At 41.4% G+C, this 19,410-nt stretch overlaps 1 protein-coding gene across 2 annotated transcripts in view; it reads right to left on the minus strand.

Moving 5' to 3' along the window:
- WDR37 (WD repeat domain 37) overlaps positions 1-19,410 on the minus strand; it is a 60,326-nt gene that overhangs the window by 11,967 nt on the left and 28,949 nt on the right. For both annotated transcript variants that reach the window (XM_080917867.1, XM_080917866.1), the window contains exons 10-11: positions 15,270-15,510; positions 13,924-14,065 (exon numbers count right to left, since the gene is read on the minus strand). In XM_080917867.1, the coding sequence (XP_080773993.1) occupies positions 13,924-14,065; positions 15,270-15,510 (383 nt within the window). The remainder of the gene's footprint in view (positions 1-13,923; positions 14,066-15,269; positions 15,511-19,410) is intronic.

The raw sequence follows: 19,410 nt of genomic DNA on the forward strand, positions 1-19,410 counted from the left end.
ATTAATACAAAGGAGAAAAAAACCTCAACAAAAGATCATCTGACCCTACGTTAATGAAATGCTAAAAGACATTAGGTTCTTAATAAATCACGATCCTGACAGATTTGTAGGACATCAAAAGAAAAACCTGGCAAAGAGGCAGTAGTTTTAAAGGCACCCTTGGACCATGAGTCCCACGGGGAAGCTAGTGAGCTACAGCCACTCACTGGAAAAGCTTCAGACTCTGCCAAACTCCAGCCAAGCTCATTTATCTTGTCGTGGAGAGCAGCCAAGCATGGACTTCCAGCTGACAGTGTGGTACCTTCTCACCACACACCACTGCCTGATCTGGAACATTCTGCTCCCTCCGTGGGTCTCAATCAACAGAAATACTGTAATGCTAGCACTCCTCATTAGGACTAACAGCTGTCTTCCCAGTCACACAGAGACACAAAACTGTTTTGCATAACAATCTGCTGAAATTTCACAGCTAAGAAAAAAAAATAGGATGTGGAAAATGCTGGACTATGAAATGCTAATACAGTATCATCTTTTCTGGTATCATCTCAAAAACTGACTATCAGGTTGCCATCCCTTATTTTCTTTTTAAATTTAAGTTCCTACAAAAGAACAATTTTGTATCTGTGGAGCAGTAGATGCAGTGTTTACAGACAGTAAGCAGTCCCTAAGTAGAAACACAGTTGTGCAGAACATCCCTATTTGAACACAGGCTTCTGTGTGCTCCAGCACACATAATCCGTCTGAAAAAGAACGTGGGTTCTGTCCACTTTAGCATGTCCACTGCTGTCCTGGTTCAGCTCTTGTTTAGGCAGTCATGTTGATGAGACTTACAGTTATAGCATCTGACACTATTAGAACAATCTCACAGCAAGTGCCCTGATCCCCTTAACATCTTCTGGGTTGTTTTGTGGATGTAGAATGTATGCAGATAACAATAAAAAAGAGGTCATGAAGGGTTCTCTATTTCTCTAAATATTGTAAATTACATTTTATAATGACGTTCAACATAACAATGCTTGGTCTGATGAGATGGCTGGGAAAGGAAAAGGTGCCTGCCACCAAGCCTGACAGCCAGACTCTGATTCCCAGAGCCCGTGTGGTGGAAGGAGAGAACTGACTCTCAAGCTGACCTCCAGACACGTGTCTAAGTGCCCTCTCATGCTCGTACACATTTACACATGTACATGTTACATACAGAATATAGTTAAGTATCTTAATACAGTGCAGACAACATGTATTCATTAGAAATATTAGAGAAAGTAAAGCCACAGCAGAATACACTTAAGTTTTTTCACTCTTATTTAATATTAACCGATTTTTTTTTAATTAACAAAAACCTCAAATGTCAAAAACAAAAATCACTCCTGCTTGAATAAACATAAGTCACCAGTGGCACCACACAGAGCAGAGTGGACCAGGACTTGTGCCCAGTCCTGGCCCAGCAGTGACTCTTCCAGGGCCTGAGAAAGGCCTTCATCCCCAAAACAAGGAAGCTGACCAAAATGCTCCCCTACTGGAGAATGGGGTTACTTCTACCTAATACTGGATTGTAAGTGCTGAAAGCGGCTAGCTACATCTTGAGCCACAAGTAGAAATAAGCTCCAGACATGATGAGAAAACCTCTCAGAGGAGATAGAGTACAATGTGTATATCTATATGTATGCACACTATGTATGGGTAGAACATTCACTACAACTTCCCACACGCACAAACAGATGCTAACAACAAACTGGTAAGGAACACTATAAAGCAAGGTACATACTTGATTCTACCCCTCATTGAGAAGACTAAGGGAATAACAAGATGGGTGTCAAGAAGGACCCATGGGTTCTATGCTTAGGCAAGGAAGACTGAAAATAAAACGTCACTTTTAAAGTGACACTTTTAATGTTCAGAATGAAACTAGGCAAGGCAGTTCATGTCATAATTCAAAAGATGAGGCAGGAGACTTAACAAAAGTTTGAGGTTAGCCTGTGCTACATAATTAAGTGCAGTCCCACCTAGACTACATACAAGTGAGTCTCTGTTTCACTATGACAAGCCCACAAAAAACCTTCAAAATGGGTTATTATCACAACTCTCTAACATAGAAATTCTTTAAAGAGAGCAAGCCAAGAAAACAGCTCAGTGCTTTCCCCCACATGTGGAGCATTCACTCTGTCTACTTCTGGTTACTGGAGGACTGACAGGTGAGGACAACCATTACACAGACTCTCCGCCCTTTACACCCACTATGATGCCACAATGGGTAAGCAGCCCTAGTGCGTCCTGCTGGCAAAAATTTCTAGAACTGCCCCTCCAACCTAGAAGTGTGTCTCCATCCAGCACCCCATCAGATGTGACTGGCACAGAAGAGGGAAGGGAGATTGACGCTCTGCAGTGGGAAAGCTGGAGCCCTACTCATGTTCATCCAGCTGGGGCCACACATGCTGTCAAGCTAAGGCTCAGATATCCCAATGAGCGACACTTAGATGCCAATCAGCTTGCCAAAGATAGCCTCTGACACCCATTCTCTGCATTGCATAGGCCTTCAAGGGGCCCACCAGAGCTGACTGGTACGGAATGACAGTCATGGCACCACTGGTTTCTTCCTAGAAAGTTCCAGAGTCCAGACTGCATACTCAAAGTTAGCTACGGTCCTATAATCCTTATGACACTCTTGTAAACTTCCTCAGTACCCTCTAACCTGTCTTTGTGTTCTCCTAGGGAAACCATAACCTAATCAGAAACTCAGTACATTCCATACTTGCCTCTCCAAAGAGGATGCAATGGGCCTGTACATGCTACTCCTGCAGATGCTCCACACTACCCAGCCTTAGATGCCTACTTCTGCCTTTCACTGTTACCTGAAGAGACTTCCACACCCAACTTCCAGGAAACACCAACAGCCACGACCATTCAACCACCAGCTTCTGCATGACCATCTGCCTACCTGACAGAAACATGGCCATCATAATGCCTCCCTCTGCTCTCCCAAGTGATCAGCTCTATGACATTCTCCCATACTCCTCCATATGAAAACCTTTAGATTCCTCTCCACACCTCTCAACAAACCTCTCAGAAACTCATGCCTAACGCCTCCAAAGGGAACAGGTAGAGTCATGGCCGCCAGACAAGCTGTGAGACAGGATGTAGCCCTACTGCTAGCCCCTGGCAGCCATGGTAGCAGGTGGACTAGAGCTTCACTTTCCACATCACTGCCAGGAACTATCCATTTCACACTGAAGAAATTAATTTTGTCTCATTCTTTTAAAATGGTAATTGGTACCTACACCATCCATCAAAGATGTTTTTCCTAGTGAAATTTCACAGCTGTGTAATGTGACATGTTTCAAATCTTCTCCTTCTGACACAAATATAGTGCCTTACTTTTTAAAGCCTTCTCCACAGTACTTACTTGAAAAGCTACACCCTACAAGTTATACAGCTTCCTTTCAAAATTAGGCAAATGACACCTTTATTATGAACCAAATTAAACTACTTTTTTGAAACCATTTATACTTACTACTCTGAATACATACAAAGTTTTACCTTAGCACCTCAACACTGCAGACACAGCGACAGTTGGAGTTACTAAACAGAAGAAAAGCGTATCATTTTGGTCATTTTACAAAGGGAAGCGGAATCAATGTAGAAATGTTAACCCACAGTGCTAGAACAGCACTCTGCTTGGTGCTCTCTAGACTAAGCAGCAGCACTCACCTACCTCAGTCCTCTCTAGACTAAGCAGCAGCACTCACCTACCTCAGTGCTCTCTAGACTAAGCAGCAGCACTCACCTACCTTAGTCCTCTCTAGACTAAGCAGCAGCACTCACCTACCTCAGTGCTCTCTAGACTAAGCAGCAGCACTCACCTACCTCAGTCCTCTCTAGACTAAGCAGCAGCACTCACCTACCTCAGTCCTCTCTAGACTAAGCAGCAGCACTCACCCACCTCAGTGCTCTCTAGACTAAGCAGCAGCACTCATCTACCTCAGTGCTCTCTAGACTAAGCAACAGCACTCATCTACCTCAGTGCTCTCTAGACTAAGCAGCAGCACTCACCTACCTCAGTGCTCTCTAGACTAAGCAGCAGCACTCATCTACCTCAGTGCTCTCTAGACTAAGCAGCAGCACTCATCTACCTCAGTGCTCTCTAGACTAAGCAGCAGCACTCATCTACCTCTGCTCTCTAGACTAAGCAGCAGCACTCACCCACCTCAGTGCTCTCTAGACTAAGCAGCAGCACTCATCTACCTCAGTGCTCTCTAGACTAAGCAGCAGCACTCACCTACCTCAGTGCTCTCTAGACTAAGCAGCAGCACTCACCTACCTCAGTCCTCTCTAGACTAAGCAGCAGCACTCACCTACCTCAGTCCTCTCTAGACTAAGCAGCAGCACTCACCCACCTCAGTGCTCTCTAGACTAAGCAGCAGCACTCACCCACCTCAGTGCTCTCTAGACTAAGCAGCAGCACTCACCCACCTCAGTGCTCTCTAGACTAAGCAGCAGCACTCACCCACCTCAGTGCTCTCTAGACTAAGCAGCAGCACTCATCTACCTCAGTGCTCTCTAGACTAAGCAGCAGCACTCATCTACCTCAGTGCTCTCTAGACTAAGCAGCAGTATAAAATTGTATGCTCTTCGCCCATTTTATAATACAAAAGGGAATTCCTAACACACATGCATTCAAGTCTTTATAGGAATGTGCCTTAAGCTATTACTCAGAATTGACTTATGTTGATAAACCACCTGTGGTGGTTTGAATATGTGTGGCCTGGGAAGTGGCATTATTAGAAGGTGTGGTTTTGTCGGAATGGCCTTTGAGGTCCTAGGTTCAAGCTCCACCCAGTGCAGAAAGCCTCTTCCTGGTTGCCTGCAGACCAGATATAAAACTCTCAGCTCCTTCTCCAGCACCATGTTTGCTGGACACTGTTGTGCTTCCTGCTATGATGATAATGGACTAAACCACTGAATCTGTCAGCCAGCCCTGATTAAATGGGAAATTTGTAAATTGCCTTGGTCATGGTGTCTCTTCACAGCAATGGAAACCCTAACTAAGACACTACCTTAAAAATGCTAGGAGCAGCCAAGGAAATAGCTCAGTGGCAGAATGGAGTACCCGTGGAAGGTCAGAGTTTGATCACCAATATTTTTTCACCCTGGTATATACATACCACTTATTGATTTTAATATATGTATAAGGAGCAGTAAATAGAGAAATGAGGACTGAAAATAAAGTTTCATTGGACATTATTTTAGACACTGTTCCATTGGCATCATGACCAAAGGACAATATTTAATTGAGGCTGGCTTACAGTTCAGAGGTTTAGTCCATTATCAGCATGGTGGGAAGTATGGCAGCACACAAGCAGACATGGTGCTGAAAAACAGCAGACAATTACTACTACATCTGGATCACAGGGAGCAGGAAGGGAGAGACACTGGATCTGGCTTGGGCTTTTGAAACTTCAAAGCCACCTCTAGTGACACACTTCTTCCAACAAGGCCACACCTCTAAATCCTTCTCAGGTAGTGCCACTCCCTATTGAGTAAGCATTCAAATATGAGCCTATGGGGGCCATTCCTTTTCAAATCACCACAGACATTAACATAAAGAATTACAGCTGACTTCAGAAAAGCCAAAACAGAAGACAAAGTAAACATACAAACCTCAAGATGCACCAGTCCATTCAATGTGGGAACAACAAAATTCATATAGGATTCCTCAAGGTATCCGTATCTCCCTTGCTTTACTCCAATATGACGTAAAGGAGTGAAAGTCATTTTCAAAGGTATAGTTCTTAAGGGATTTGTAGAGAAATCCCTTCTGTGAAACAGCTGACTCCCCAAAGATGACAGTTAAATGTTGTGTTATTCTGACCAACTACTGAATGTCAGCACCCTGCAGCTCCTGTGCAAAGCAGAGAATCTAGGCAGTAGCTGACTGAAAAAGGAAGCAGCAGCAGTTACAAGTCTGACCAGATGACTGGCTGTCCATCAGCATTGGCTTTACTGCCAATATCACCACCATCTCTGCCCCAGAAGCTGGAACCTTAGTTCCTTTCATTCCTACTCTGTGGATTCTACACAATACAAAGTGGTTTCTACCTACAATTGGACTGGGTATTGTGGCACACACCTTTAATCCCAGCACTCAGGAGGAAGAAGCAAGTGAATCTCTGTGAGTTTAAGGACAGCCTGGTCTACAAAACAAGTTCTAGGACAGCCAGAGCTACACAGAGAAACTCTATTGAACAAAAAAAAAAAAAAAAAAAAAAAAGCAAACAAAAATTCCACCTCTCCTTGGACATATCTCCTATCTGTCTCAATGAATGAGTCAGAACATTTCTAGTTTGTGGTAAAATGCTGATAGCTGTTCTTTGCACCACTTTAGTGATGGCTCACAACAAAACTATTGACTCATCCTCTTAAAACACATGTATTTTGATATTTTTATTATTACTGAACAGCCCATTTCTTTGGCTGGTTGGAGACATGATTTCAATGTTGCCAAGGCTGGCCTCAAACTCAACATCCTCCTGCTGCAGCTTCCCAAGTACTGGGATTACAGTATGAGGGCTTTAAAAGAGTAAAACGTAAATAAATCTCTTACTTTTGAAAACCATATTCTGAATAAGAAGCAACTTTGAAATGTATCACTTGGATTAACATACTATCTACTCAAACTGTATCAAAGTAAGCCACAGTGAGGAGCTATTATAGTTGTTGGCTCAGACAAGCTGACCTGCCCATTAACCCCAAAACATCTTAAGATTGGTATCCACAACACTCCAAAACAACTGTAAATCTACAGTGCCCACCATATGCTTATACAGCAACTATGTGTCTAATATATTGGTCATTTATTCATAGTTATAAGTTTAAAAAACCCTCCCATTCCACACTTGAGCACAATGCAGTGCAGGTAGGTGCTACTTCTGCCAACCGCCCACTACGTTTCTCTGTGAGCTTGTACAACCTGGTTACACTAATAATTAAACTGAGAACATGGACTAAGAATGTACTTCAGTTGGAAGAGTACTTGTCAGTATCACGTACAAAGCCCTGGGTTCCATCCTCAAACACACATTGGGTATAGTGGCAAACCTATGATCCCAGTACTCAGATGGTGGAGACAACAGGATCAGGAGTTCAAGGCCATCCTCAGCTAGTTTATGACCAGTCAGTCCCTAAGCTAAAGGGAAAAAAAAAAATTAAAAATCAAGGAAAGCCTAAAACAGGAGTTCATACCATACTACCAGCCTATTAGCCTTAGTTATTTTCAGCCTTGACTTATTCATTTGTTTATTTTTACAGTTTAAGAATTTCATACACACAAAGAATGTGTTTTAATCAAGTGTGTGCTCCATTCCCTCCCCCTCCAACTCCTTCCGTAACCCTTATCACCCTTTCCTCCCAATTTCATGTGTGTGTTTGTTTTTAGCCCACTGAGTCCAGGTGGTGCTACAAGTATGTGCACAGGTGAGAACCATCGATTGGCACATGGACAACCTCTTAAGGGCTGAATCCCTAGAGAAAACTCAAGTGTGATTTTGAAGCCACTGTAATCTTACAGATCATTTTATTTCTCAAACGGTCATTTCTATTTGTGAACACACTTCTGGAGCTATCCTGTCCCTAGAAAGCACTACTCCGTGGTATCTATGATTCCAAATTACTTCCTCCTCACACAGGAGAGTGTAAAAGCAGTTTCCATGGTAAAGCAGGCTTTAAAACTCAGTACAAGCTGGCAGTTGGGATGCTCACCTGTAACCCCAGCACCTGGGAGAGAATTAGAAGTTCAGGCTATCCTCAGCTATACAGTCAGTTCAAGGCCAGCCAGAGTTAAAAATAAAAAATATCTTACCACAGATTTAAGTATAGTCATTAAGGGAGAGAGAGGCTCCATAAAACTTTGTCTCCCCCATCTCCCCAAAAAAACACATAAAACAAAATTTAAACAAATAAATTAATAATTAAAATAGAAAACAAGTGCCATCTTCTAAAATCTCCATCATGAGGCAGCTTGACAGCAGAAAGCCACCCACTTCTCCCTAGCCTATAGCTGACTCTGATAAAGAACAAAAGACAGTTCTAATTAAAACTGACTGCCATCTGGGTAAAAATGTCATTTTCCAAATATTCCATCTTAAAAACGAATACAAACAAACAAACAAACAAACAAAACCTGTTGCTCTAATACAAAGCTATTTCTACATTGCTGAGTCTGCCTAGAATTAAGTATTTACCTCTCACCCACCAGATACTTGCCAATAAAGGCATACAAAAATTTCATAGCCTCAAAATAATCATTGATTTTAAGATAATTTTTGTTTTGTTAGATGCATTTCAGTTTCCTTAGAAGAACTCACCAGAGCTCACATTGAAAATAAAGTCACAGTTGTGTATAAGAAAAAGCCAAAAAGAAACAAAAAAACTTCGCTCTCAAATATTCATCCATGCTGAGCTAATTTCAGACTGTTCTCAATGCCAAAGTTTATTCACACTTGTAAATAAATTGTCAGTCGGATATAAACTAGAGTCATTGGCCACCCATGGAGGAAGTTTAATGACCAGTGACTGCCTTGACTGTCAACTCCTCCTCACAGTAACTGAAACAAAACAAAGGGGAGGGGGAGCGGAGGTTCAGAACTTGAGGAATGGGGGATAGCGGAGAGAAAAGGGAAAATGCCAAGCACAAAGACAAGACCATGGTACCAAGAGGATAGATCTGAGAAGACTGGAGCTGGGCCTCAGGTTATTTATAAGCCATCAGACAGTCATCTGTTTCACAGGTTCCTCTCCAGGAACAGTAAGTGGATTTAGCCTAACAACCTCCATAATTGTAGGAGCCTCCTTCACATGCAAGTATCATCCCCACTTCACATAGTTCAAGATCTGGGTGGAGTCCAGCTCAAGAGAAGGGTGCTGGATGAAGAGGAAACACTGGCTTGGGAAGTACATACTTGGGTTATTAAATTACACTACCAGGTAAAAACCACATTATTATACAAAAGGGCCAATTCAGAAGAAAAAAGGAATTTTCATGCCAGCTTAAGATAGAAAATCATGGAACACAATCATTTCGGCCAGTAGCTGAAATTCCTATATCAAATTTTTCTAAGTAATCATCTATTTTTCCAAAACCAAGGGATGCAGTTTTTTTTTTTTTTTTTTTTTTTTTTTTTTTTTTTTTTTTTTTGTATTCCTGCTACTGGTAAAACAATGCTATATGGAGTACCTAAAATTATTCTTTAGACAAACTGGTATACACAGAGGTACTAAAGACTGACCCAATAACAGATACACCATTACATTCAATAAATACAAGAGTAGATTTCCTACTTTATAATGAAGACATACAGGATGAAAATCAATGCAACACATCAAAACCACATGAGAGAAGTAAAAGCCTGGAACACACCTGACATCAAGGCACTTTGTACCGAGCAAACATAATGACAGTACAAATCTCAAGGGACCATTTGGCTATAGTTTTTTATCTTACAGTGAAGCATTATATCTCAACCCTGGTTTTTCAAAAAGGCACCCAGGCCACAGAAAAGAAAAGGGATAACAGAAACAGAAATGAAAAGGAAAAAAAAAAAAAAAAAAAACCTCTCTCAATTCCTTGAAAAATTGGATCACAAAACTGAGCTAACAATCTTGCTGCTTATATAACCATACCCTGCCTTAAAAATAACCCAATTACAGACATTCAGTTTAACTGAACAGTTGTCAACTGTTCACATTAAAGGCATTGGTTCTTTAAAGAATTTATGCTGAATTCCCATAAATAAGTACATATCTTAAAATAAAATTTTCAAAAGAGCTGTATATCATGTTAATATGAAATTCACAAGAAAGGCTTCTGTAGAAATATTGTCTATCTCTAAACAAAAATTAAACAACCTTCTCATATTTTTAGAGCTACACCAGTAAGAACAGCAAACATAAGAGTCGAGAATCTATCTTTTGATTATAAGTGTTCAAGAAAAAGAACTTAATAAAATTCATCTTTGTTAAACTATAATATTGCACTGAGTCTCCATGAGCTTCAGAAAGCCCCTTGCCATGTCCTCATTCAGAGGATGTTACAATCCACTGCGGAAGGGCCTGCCGAGCCTGCACAACTCTGGGAACTCACCAGAGTGATGAAGTAGGAAAGCCAGGGCTTATTTTCCTAAGTCATGCTCAGAACAGCAAACTAAATGATTAAAGAGAACACACAATTGCAGACCCTAGCCATTCTCCTGTTCTTAATGAGAAGTTAAGTCAAGTTTGCTTTTAATAAAAGCATGTCTTTTATGGATCCCACAGATGTACATCTATATGCATTTACTACCTGCTATTTGGTTATAAAGACTCAAGTTTCCAGCATCCATGACAAATGTATAAGGCAACAGTCACTCTGAAGATCCTCAGATAAAACCACATGAAATGTCTCATGTCCTGTTTTTCTAAATGTGAAGTGTTTCTAAAAGCTTATTGCTTACTGATCATAACTAGAAATATTTTGTATTCAATAAAGATATCTACAGCTCCATCTGCTGACCAAGTCCTAAACCTACATGAGAAAGGTCAGAGGGCACTTTATTTAGCTCACTTAAAAAATAAAATAAAATAAATAAAATTAAAAAATAAAAAAACCTTATTCTCTTAATTCGATTTTATGTGTATGGGTGTTTTTCCTTGTGCGCATGTGTGTCTGTCCATTACTTGTGTGCCTTGTACTGAGGAGACCAGATGAGGGCTTTGGATCCCCTGGAACTAGAGTAACAGACTGCTGTGAGCTACTATGTAAGACTAGAAATCAAACCTGGGTCCTCTACAGAGCAGTTAATGTTCTTGATCACTGAGCCAACTACACAAAATTCAGAAGCAAAAGAATCCAGCCAACTCCTGCCAATCCAGAAAGGCCTTTAAAATTTTAAATTTATCCTTTTTGACAGAGCAAGGATATTAGTGCCAAAGAAAACCCATTTCAATGCTTTTTAGATACACACATCAATGCAATACGCTAGTTTATGACTAATCAAAAAAGAAACAAGAAAAACGTAAACAGTGTGGGTTAGAGTAAGACTGATTCACATATTTTACTCTCATTAAAACTCTCAGTTATCCTGTGGGTAAAGCCAATCTAACAACTATCCTACATCTCAGAAAAGATGAATGGAGGACGAGGCTCATGTGAATTAGAAACATTTATTCTTGATCCCTATTTTAAAAATCAGACACACTCAGCAAAAGCAAGCATATCTTTGAGCTTGAGTCCAGTCTAATCTACAAAGGGAGTTCCAGGACAACCAAAGCTATTAAAGAGATCTTGTCTCAAGGTGTGCACCTGGAGTTAGGGCTGGGGGGCCAACAAACCTCTGAAATAGACCTTGGTCTTTATTAAAAATAAGGAGTCCTCAAGAGGTACCCCTGCCCCTTGTTGGCTGTGGCACTGGGTGAGCTAAGCCCAAAGCAGGGCTGGAAAGCTTGCCCTAGTGGTGTGGATGTAGGAGACCAACTCAGCTACCACCCAGGCCCAGATCCAGGGCTTTGAGTTGACCCATCCCAACATCTACGTCATCTATAAATAACTGAATAGTGTAAAGAAGTCAATCCTGCAGATCCAAAGCTGTAGGATCCATGACACAGGGCAACACAGGATATCTGAGAGCAGTCCCCATGAGGATCCAGTATTGACAGTGCAGCAGAAGCCAGAGGCCTCAAACCAGACCAGTGACTCATTGCAGTACAGGTGTGTGGACAAAAGAGTACACTGTGAGTCACACTAAGCTTCCACAGTAAGATTTCAGTTTTGTTTTGTTTTGTATCTTTTTTTTCTTTTTGGGGGGTGTGGAGGGGTGGGGAGGGAAGTTGTAAGTGTGGAGGGCAATTATGAATGGATGGAGTGACAAGTGGGATTGGGGTGCATGATGTGAAACTCACAAAGAATCAATAAAAGGTAATAGATAGATAGATAGATAGATAGATAGATAGATAGATAGATAGATAGATAGATAGATAGAGATAAATAAAGGCTCCTTAGGCAGATGCACATGCTTTTAACCAGTACAGGAGGATCTCTAAGTTCAAGATTTGTCTATATAGTGAGTCCCAGGACAACATCAGCTACACTGTAAGATCATGCCTCAAAAAGGGGGCCTTGGGGAAAGATCACAATCAGTCATGTTCCTCATATTGCTAAAACAACTTCTATTTCATGTACTAGCAAGACCTTAAAAGATGTAACATGCACCTCCATCAGTTACCAATAACGTAAATATAGTCTCCTCTCAAAACATGAAACATAAATAAAAATGTTTTGAATAACCAGAGTATTAACTCTAAGTCTTTAAATACCATCATCACGAGGCAAGTTGAAGACACTAATCTAGATCACTCCCTTAGAATTAAACTTCACTGAAGCCAGGATGCCTCATGGCTTCTCATGGCTTACTTTCTCGGGAATGAAATGATACCTGCCAAGACCTGGCAACCTTAAATCCAACCTGTGAGTCCTTACAGAACCCTGGCTGTCTGTACCTTTCTCTAGACACAATGCTCCAGCCTTTACCAGTTCCCCAAAACTTCTGTCTTTGCAAGCATGGTTAAGGACAAGCTGGCCAGTCTCCATGTGACCCCCATCTGCTCTACCCTACCAAGTACAACTGTCTTGCTCTCTGAAAACAAAACTCTCTTCTTGGCCCAACTCAAATCTCTGATAGATTTTACTTGCTCCAGCACGGGTTCACAGAGGCAACTGCGTGAGATGCCAGTGCTGGTTTCCAGCCTAGGAAAAGGACAGCAATGTCTAGAGACCAGGGGACAAGTAGAAGGTTCAGTGGCACCAAGAGCCAAAATTAAAAGGACAGTGAAGGACAATGACTATCAAAATGACAAGAATATCCAGAATTTTGTGTTTACTCTCAAAGGTTAAGTGCTGGCCAGAGAAGGTGAAAAGAATGGCAGAATGAGAAACCTGACGCTGGCGCAACACTCCAGTACTAAATTGGCACGCGTAATCGATGTCAGACTCATGTGATGAAAGGCTGCTGGGAAAAGAGAGCCACATCTCAAAAGTGTCACTTTAGTAGCTCCAAACTGGAAGACATAACTTTCCAGGGAGAAACCTGGCAGACACTACCCTAACTGTGACAGGAGGAACTGGTAAACAATCTCCTTGTTTATTAAGAAGACCAAAGAATATACGTTTGTGGAAGAACTGTGTTAAGGTAGCCTTGTGCCTAACCTGCTTGACAAATAAGAGGGACAAACACTAGATTGATGATCCATGTGTGCATGTGTGTATACACAGTATATAAACCTCCTCTCAGCGTATCCTTGTCTGAGTTGGGAGCCATGAGAGGGCTGGAAGGAGATCATGAAGGAGGTGGGAACTAGAGAGAGTGACAGAGTATCTAAGAGGAAAGCATAAGGAGGCTAACTGGGAGAACTGAGGGAGCCAGATGGGGAAAGGGCACATCTGAGAACAAAGCATAGTGACACATGGGTATGACAATGCCATTATCAAACCCAATACTTTGTTTGCTAGTCTAAATTAATATAATTTGCTCATCAATTAATCTTAAAGACATATTACAATAATTTGTGAGTAAGCTGTGAAGAGATTGGATTGGGGCCCCTTAACAGATAACAAGGATTTGTTCCCACTAACCATGCCCGGGGTGCTTGTTAATTCTTCCCTTACTGAGCCACCCCCTACCAGCCCCTGCCAGATTCAATCCCATTCAATTTCTTGAAAGACAATCAGAGCCTTCTTTTCGTTTTCTACACCTTTGGAACTACATAACAAAATGTTTAGAGATGGAGCAGTCATTATGAAAAAGAGACAAATTTCAAACAGTAGAAATTAAGATTAAAGTTTCAACAGCAACCTACAAAACTTTTTTCATCGATAGTTAAGATCTCTATAGAACTGTAACTCACTCCGTGTGTCCTTGGAAAACATTCACAGAGTGGATGGAAGGGTCCCTGAAATCCCAGAGACGGAAAGTTGTGTCACGGGAAGAGGTCACCACGAGCCGCTGGGTGGGGTGAGTGCAACAATGTGTTAACTCCTGGTCATGCCCTACAACCAAATACAACAAAATACAAGGTCATCCACCTGCAGACACACAATGACAGTGAAGCTTTTTTAAAACCACAAGAATAAAAAACATCCATCATCTTTACAGGTACCACTAATATCGGTGGGAAAGTAAACCTTAAAGAGTTATGTAAGTGGTGTCTCCTCAGATGTCTGAAGTCTTTTCGGTTATCTACATAAAAAAGGAGTAGGGAACTGTATACATCATAACTCAGTTCCTAATCTTAACAGCTAGATGATCACACAAATTAACAGGCCAACAACTGCCACAAGAACAACTGCTAACCGTGTGATTTTATGGGCCATTAGAACATCCTGTCTTGCATTTGGGCAAAACCTGTAAATATATCTGTCTATAAATGGAATATACACTAGACCAAAGAAAATACCACATATGTAACTACGGTCTCTAAATCAGTCAACTTTGTGTTAATCAAAAGAAAGACTGTCCTCAGTGGCCTGGTCTAAACGGCTAGAACCATTGGAAAGGCCAAGGCCCACCAGAAGCTAGAGAGTCCAGGGCAACAGAGACATATTCCTGCTGGCTAGAAGCCAGTATCCTATGAGGGAAGGGCCTTTCCTGGGACTCCTGGATGCTCAGAATAGATCCTAACTGACCACAAGTAGACACCCGCAGCAACCAGACACAGAAAGCCTGACAAGGAAGCACGAGTTAATAGACTGCTGTTACTTAAGGGGGGACTTATCAAAAAGAAACAGAATACCAATACAACAACCATTCTTTAAATATTGAAATACTGTATGCTATAGTTAATCTCCTGAAAATAAAATACCACTCCAGTCACATGGGTACAAGACACTGGATAGGTTTCCCCAGGAACCAATGAGCATGGAAAAAGAACTCCAAGTCCCAGAGACCCTGCCCAAACTGCATCTTCACTTCAACCAAGTAACCATCTGTAGCTGAGGAGCAGCAGCCACAACAGACAGAAAAGGCCTGACAAGGAAACATCAAATTAATAGACTCCTGCCTGTTATTTATTTAAAGGGGAAGGTGTCAAAGAGAAACAGAATACCAATACGACAACCATACTTCAAATATTAAAACACTACATGTTACAGTTAAAATCCTGAAGATAAAATACAATTGGCTATAAAGAGTTCTATTAATCAGTCAGAAAGGATCTCCAAGAATGACAACCAAAGAGCCAAGAGCACAAGGTACCTGTCAGAGAATGAACAAGTTCAGATGTCTCCACGTCATACAGGTTGGCAGTTCTGTCCCATGAGGCTGTCACCACTTGTTTCCCACCAACCAGCCAGTCAGCAGCAATAACCACACCCTGGTGGCTTTTGAGAGATGTCAGGGGGACGCGGACAGTAGGGCAGTCACTGGACACGTCTCCATCAATGTCAGGCTCATCTTTATCAGAGCACTCTATTTCATCTTCACCAGAAATCTGTTGCTAAGGGTAAAAATCAGAAAAAAAAAAAAAAAAAAAGAAAGAAAGAAAAGAAAAAAGAAACAGAAAGAAAGAAAGAAGACTTTGTAGGAATCTTTCAATTTTTTTTTTTTTTTCTGAAAAGGCTACACCATTTACCTTTCTAGATTTAGTCACCATTAGGGTCAATGTAAGCATAGCATCTGATATGTAACTAGTGCTTAAGGAACACTTTCTCAATGTTAAGTCTTAGCTATAAAAGTCTTAGCTATAATATCCTGAAAAATGCTAAGCCACCATGTCACCAAAAGAATTAAAATTCATTTTCACTAATCAATAAAATAGCAAATAAAGCAATTTTCAACACTGTCCATTTTTACCACTTATTAGAAACACAGTATGAAATTTTAAAAATACATTAAAAGTCAATAATATGTCACAATACAAAATGCATTTTGAGTCTTAGGATCCTGTTTAAAATACTTAAAATATTTCTAAGTCGTAATTACTTACAATTCCATTGTTCTAATAATGAGAGATCACTTGATTTTCCTGTATCAATTAAATCTTTTGTTAAAAACCAAATAACATAAAATGTAATAGCTGGTCTACAGTCCAGCATTTGTTCAATAAACATTGATTAAACCGTCATGCTGCTTCTCTTCTACAGCAGAGAAGACAGGGGACATCTGTCATCCCTGAGATGATGCTTACTTTAAAGGATAAAAAGGCTGGCGTAAATACAACTGGCAAAGGTCCTGTCCTTAGAGGAGAGGCACTACACACTCACAACATACAGAGTGGCTAGTTTAAGGACGAATGTCATGTGTGTACACATGCTAATCATGAAGTGTGTCATCCGTGTCATCTGCACTCACATGGTATGGAATGCCTGGCACACAATCAGGTCAGAGCGAGTGCTCTGAAGAAAGTGAGGAAGAGAGGGGAAAGGATCCACAGCAAAGGGCTGCTGCCTTACACAGAATTACTGAAGAAACACCAACAACTGAGTCCAGTTCTGGAGAAAGGGGAGAAAGGTACACAGACAGTGAGGAATATTGTCCCAGGCAGAAAAACAAGTATGAAGTCTTTTTTCTGCTACATGACTGGACTTGCTAGTATGTGAGAGGACAAGACAGACAGAGTCAGAGGCAATGTAGCAAGCAGGTGGTATGAAACCTGGCAGGCCATGGAAAGAACTCTGCTCTGTTCTGCATGTGGTGGAATATCATCACTTCTGAGCAGAGAATTAAACTTGAATTAAACAGGAAAACGAAGAGGCTGCTACACACTAAACTGTCACCCACACACCCATGCCAAGCCCCAACTATGAGACCTCAGAATGTGACCCTAGTAGGAAAAAAGACACTTAAGAGGCAATTAAAATTAGGCTGAGTGTAGGACCCAGTCTACCATGACTGATGCACTGCAATAAAAACTTACTATAGAAACACATACAAGGAAAGATCATGTGAGGGCACAGTGACAAGGTGACCATCTGCTAGGCAAGGACAGAGGCCTTAGAATAAACCAATCCTTCTGCTACCCTGCTCTGAGACGTCTAGTCTACAGAATGTGGTAACATACCATTGATGCTTTAGCCACCAGACTGAGGAAGAACCAAGAAAAATATAACTACAGGAAAGAGCAGTCTAGATGTGGGTGGTAGTAATGAAGGTGAAATCTACATAGAAAACACACACACACTTTGAAGACAATCTTACAGTCTATGGTCCAATCTCCTGAGTGACTGGAGACAGCACAGCTGAGATGAGCAACAGGATAAAAGCAGCAGTTAGGTGACATCCAGAACCCAAGAGCAGATACAGGACATACAAGCAAGGTATTAATTGGATGATGACAACTGAAGTCTGGAGTTAAGAGGAAAGTCAGTGTGCGAATTGAGACCCACAGAAACAGCTGGTCCTTAAAGCCATAGATGCTGAATGAGACTAACTAGGACTAGTATAAGAAAGCAACAGGTGAACAGCATACTCACACTTACATCAGTGGGCAGAGCATCGGAGAACACCCAAGATTTAAGGGAAGGAAGAGCAGGAGGAAAGGGTGTGTTAGAATCTCTAAAAGCAGCCTCAGTGTCTGCTGGATGAGCAACTATGAAGGCAACACTGATGACTGAGGACCAGCAGAATTGTGGGGACACTAAGCTAGACAGAGTGGGACGCAGGAGGGAAAAGAGTGAATTTTCACAGGCACTGCTGAAGATGGTGGTGTGGGAAGGAAAGTCAGAGGGGTAATGGCTCTGGGTGGGCTCCAGGACAAAGGTGTGCTGGTGTTATAAGAACTGTTCTAAGGACAAAGGGAAGCACTGCAGAACATCAAGAAGAGGAAACCGACTAATGACGGGAACAAGGAATTACCAGACTGTACTAACAACCTCTGCTGAGACTGCAGCGTGCATCAGAATACACAGGGCAGTGTAACTCAAGGAAGCCACACATAAGTGACAGGTGAAGAAAGGGGAGCTTAGGGAAAACAGGTACAGCCCAGGAAAGGAAAGAAGGTGGTAACTATAAAGCCATGTTCAGTATGGGCTAGAGTGCAGAAGAAATATAAAAACTAAGCCTAGAAAGGTTTACAAAAGGAAACCAGAACAGACCCTCTAGTCCAAGAATGTAATAACTCATGCCTATAATCCATACACTTTGGAGGCTGAGGCAAGGCTACCCTAAGTTCAAAGCCACCCAGGAGTTAAACAGTAAGACTATTTGAAAACCAAACAACAGGAGGACAAGAGATGCCCTGCAAAGAAAGAACGCCAACTCAAAAGCAAAAGGGAGCCACTGACGTATCAGCACATCCACTATTCTAGAAAGACGACTCATGTATTATGAAAAGGAAGCCACTAGATTAGATTCAACTGGCTAAAAATGGAGAGTCTGAAAAACTGTGAGAACATTAAAGGTCGGCAAAACCAGTTCCCTTCTGCATGAGATGAGAGCTTCATTCCCCAGGCTGCGCTGGTCAGAGATCAGAAAGGAATGACTCCTGGAATATAAACATATAAAGACAGGAAGGGCCACTACAATCACCGGAAATGCCTGAGAGGAGCCCTCCAACTGTTTCTGGATGCCCTCCAGCTCTGCTGTTGATGGAACTGTTCAGAAAGCACTAGTTCTTTTCTCAGCTCCCACATCTGCACCAGAGAAGTCTTACACCCCTGTACCTGCACTGCTGGATGGCTATGGACAAGGATCTCTTTGACTAGGTACCAAATGAACATGGCTTCAACACAGAATACTGAATGTGACATCTGACAGTCTTGTCTCTGTCTTGCACTTCCTAGGTAACCATGCCCAATAGTGATCCACAGGAAAATTCAGTGGGCATCTCTCTTGAATTCTATGTGTAAGTTTCCCAATGCACAGAAAAAGACTGAATAACTGAATCCTGAAGATTTCAAAGAGTAGCGAGTGTGTCACAGAGAATTCCAAGTTCATGACAGGTTTGCTAACTGCTGGACTCCTGCCCTACAACAGGAGCACAAGAGGCTTTCACTAAGAGAAAAAAAAATTAAAATATATAAAAATATATTAAAGAAAAAATAAATAAAAGAAAAACATATAGTGGATGAACTACTTTCTCAGTCCCTCAGACAGGCAACACAGAGGAAAGGATTTGAGAGTTAAAGCCATGTATATGATTTAGGCCATGTACAATATATAAGCACTTGGAAAAAGTGCTTAATAAAAAAGGCTCAAAAAAAGACTGAAACCTCACATTTTAGAAGGTGAAATGGCATAAGTTAATTTTGGAGAGTCCATGATAAAGGCACCAACAAGTTTGCTTTCTGATGAAAGGTCTTTTCCTGCCTGGCAAACGGTTGCCTTTCACATAATGGGAGGGAAAGAAAGCAGGGTCTCTGGTGTAAAGTCTTAAGAACATTAATATTATCAGACCAGG

Source organism: Micromys minutus (assembly GCF_963924665.1).
Source record: "Micromys minutus genome assembly, chromosome: 6".
NCBI lineage: Eukaryota > Metazoa > Chordata > Mammalia > Rodentia > Muridae > Micromys > Micromys minutus.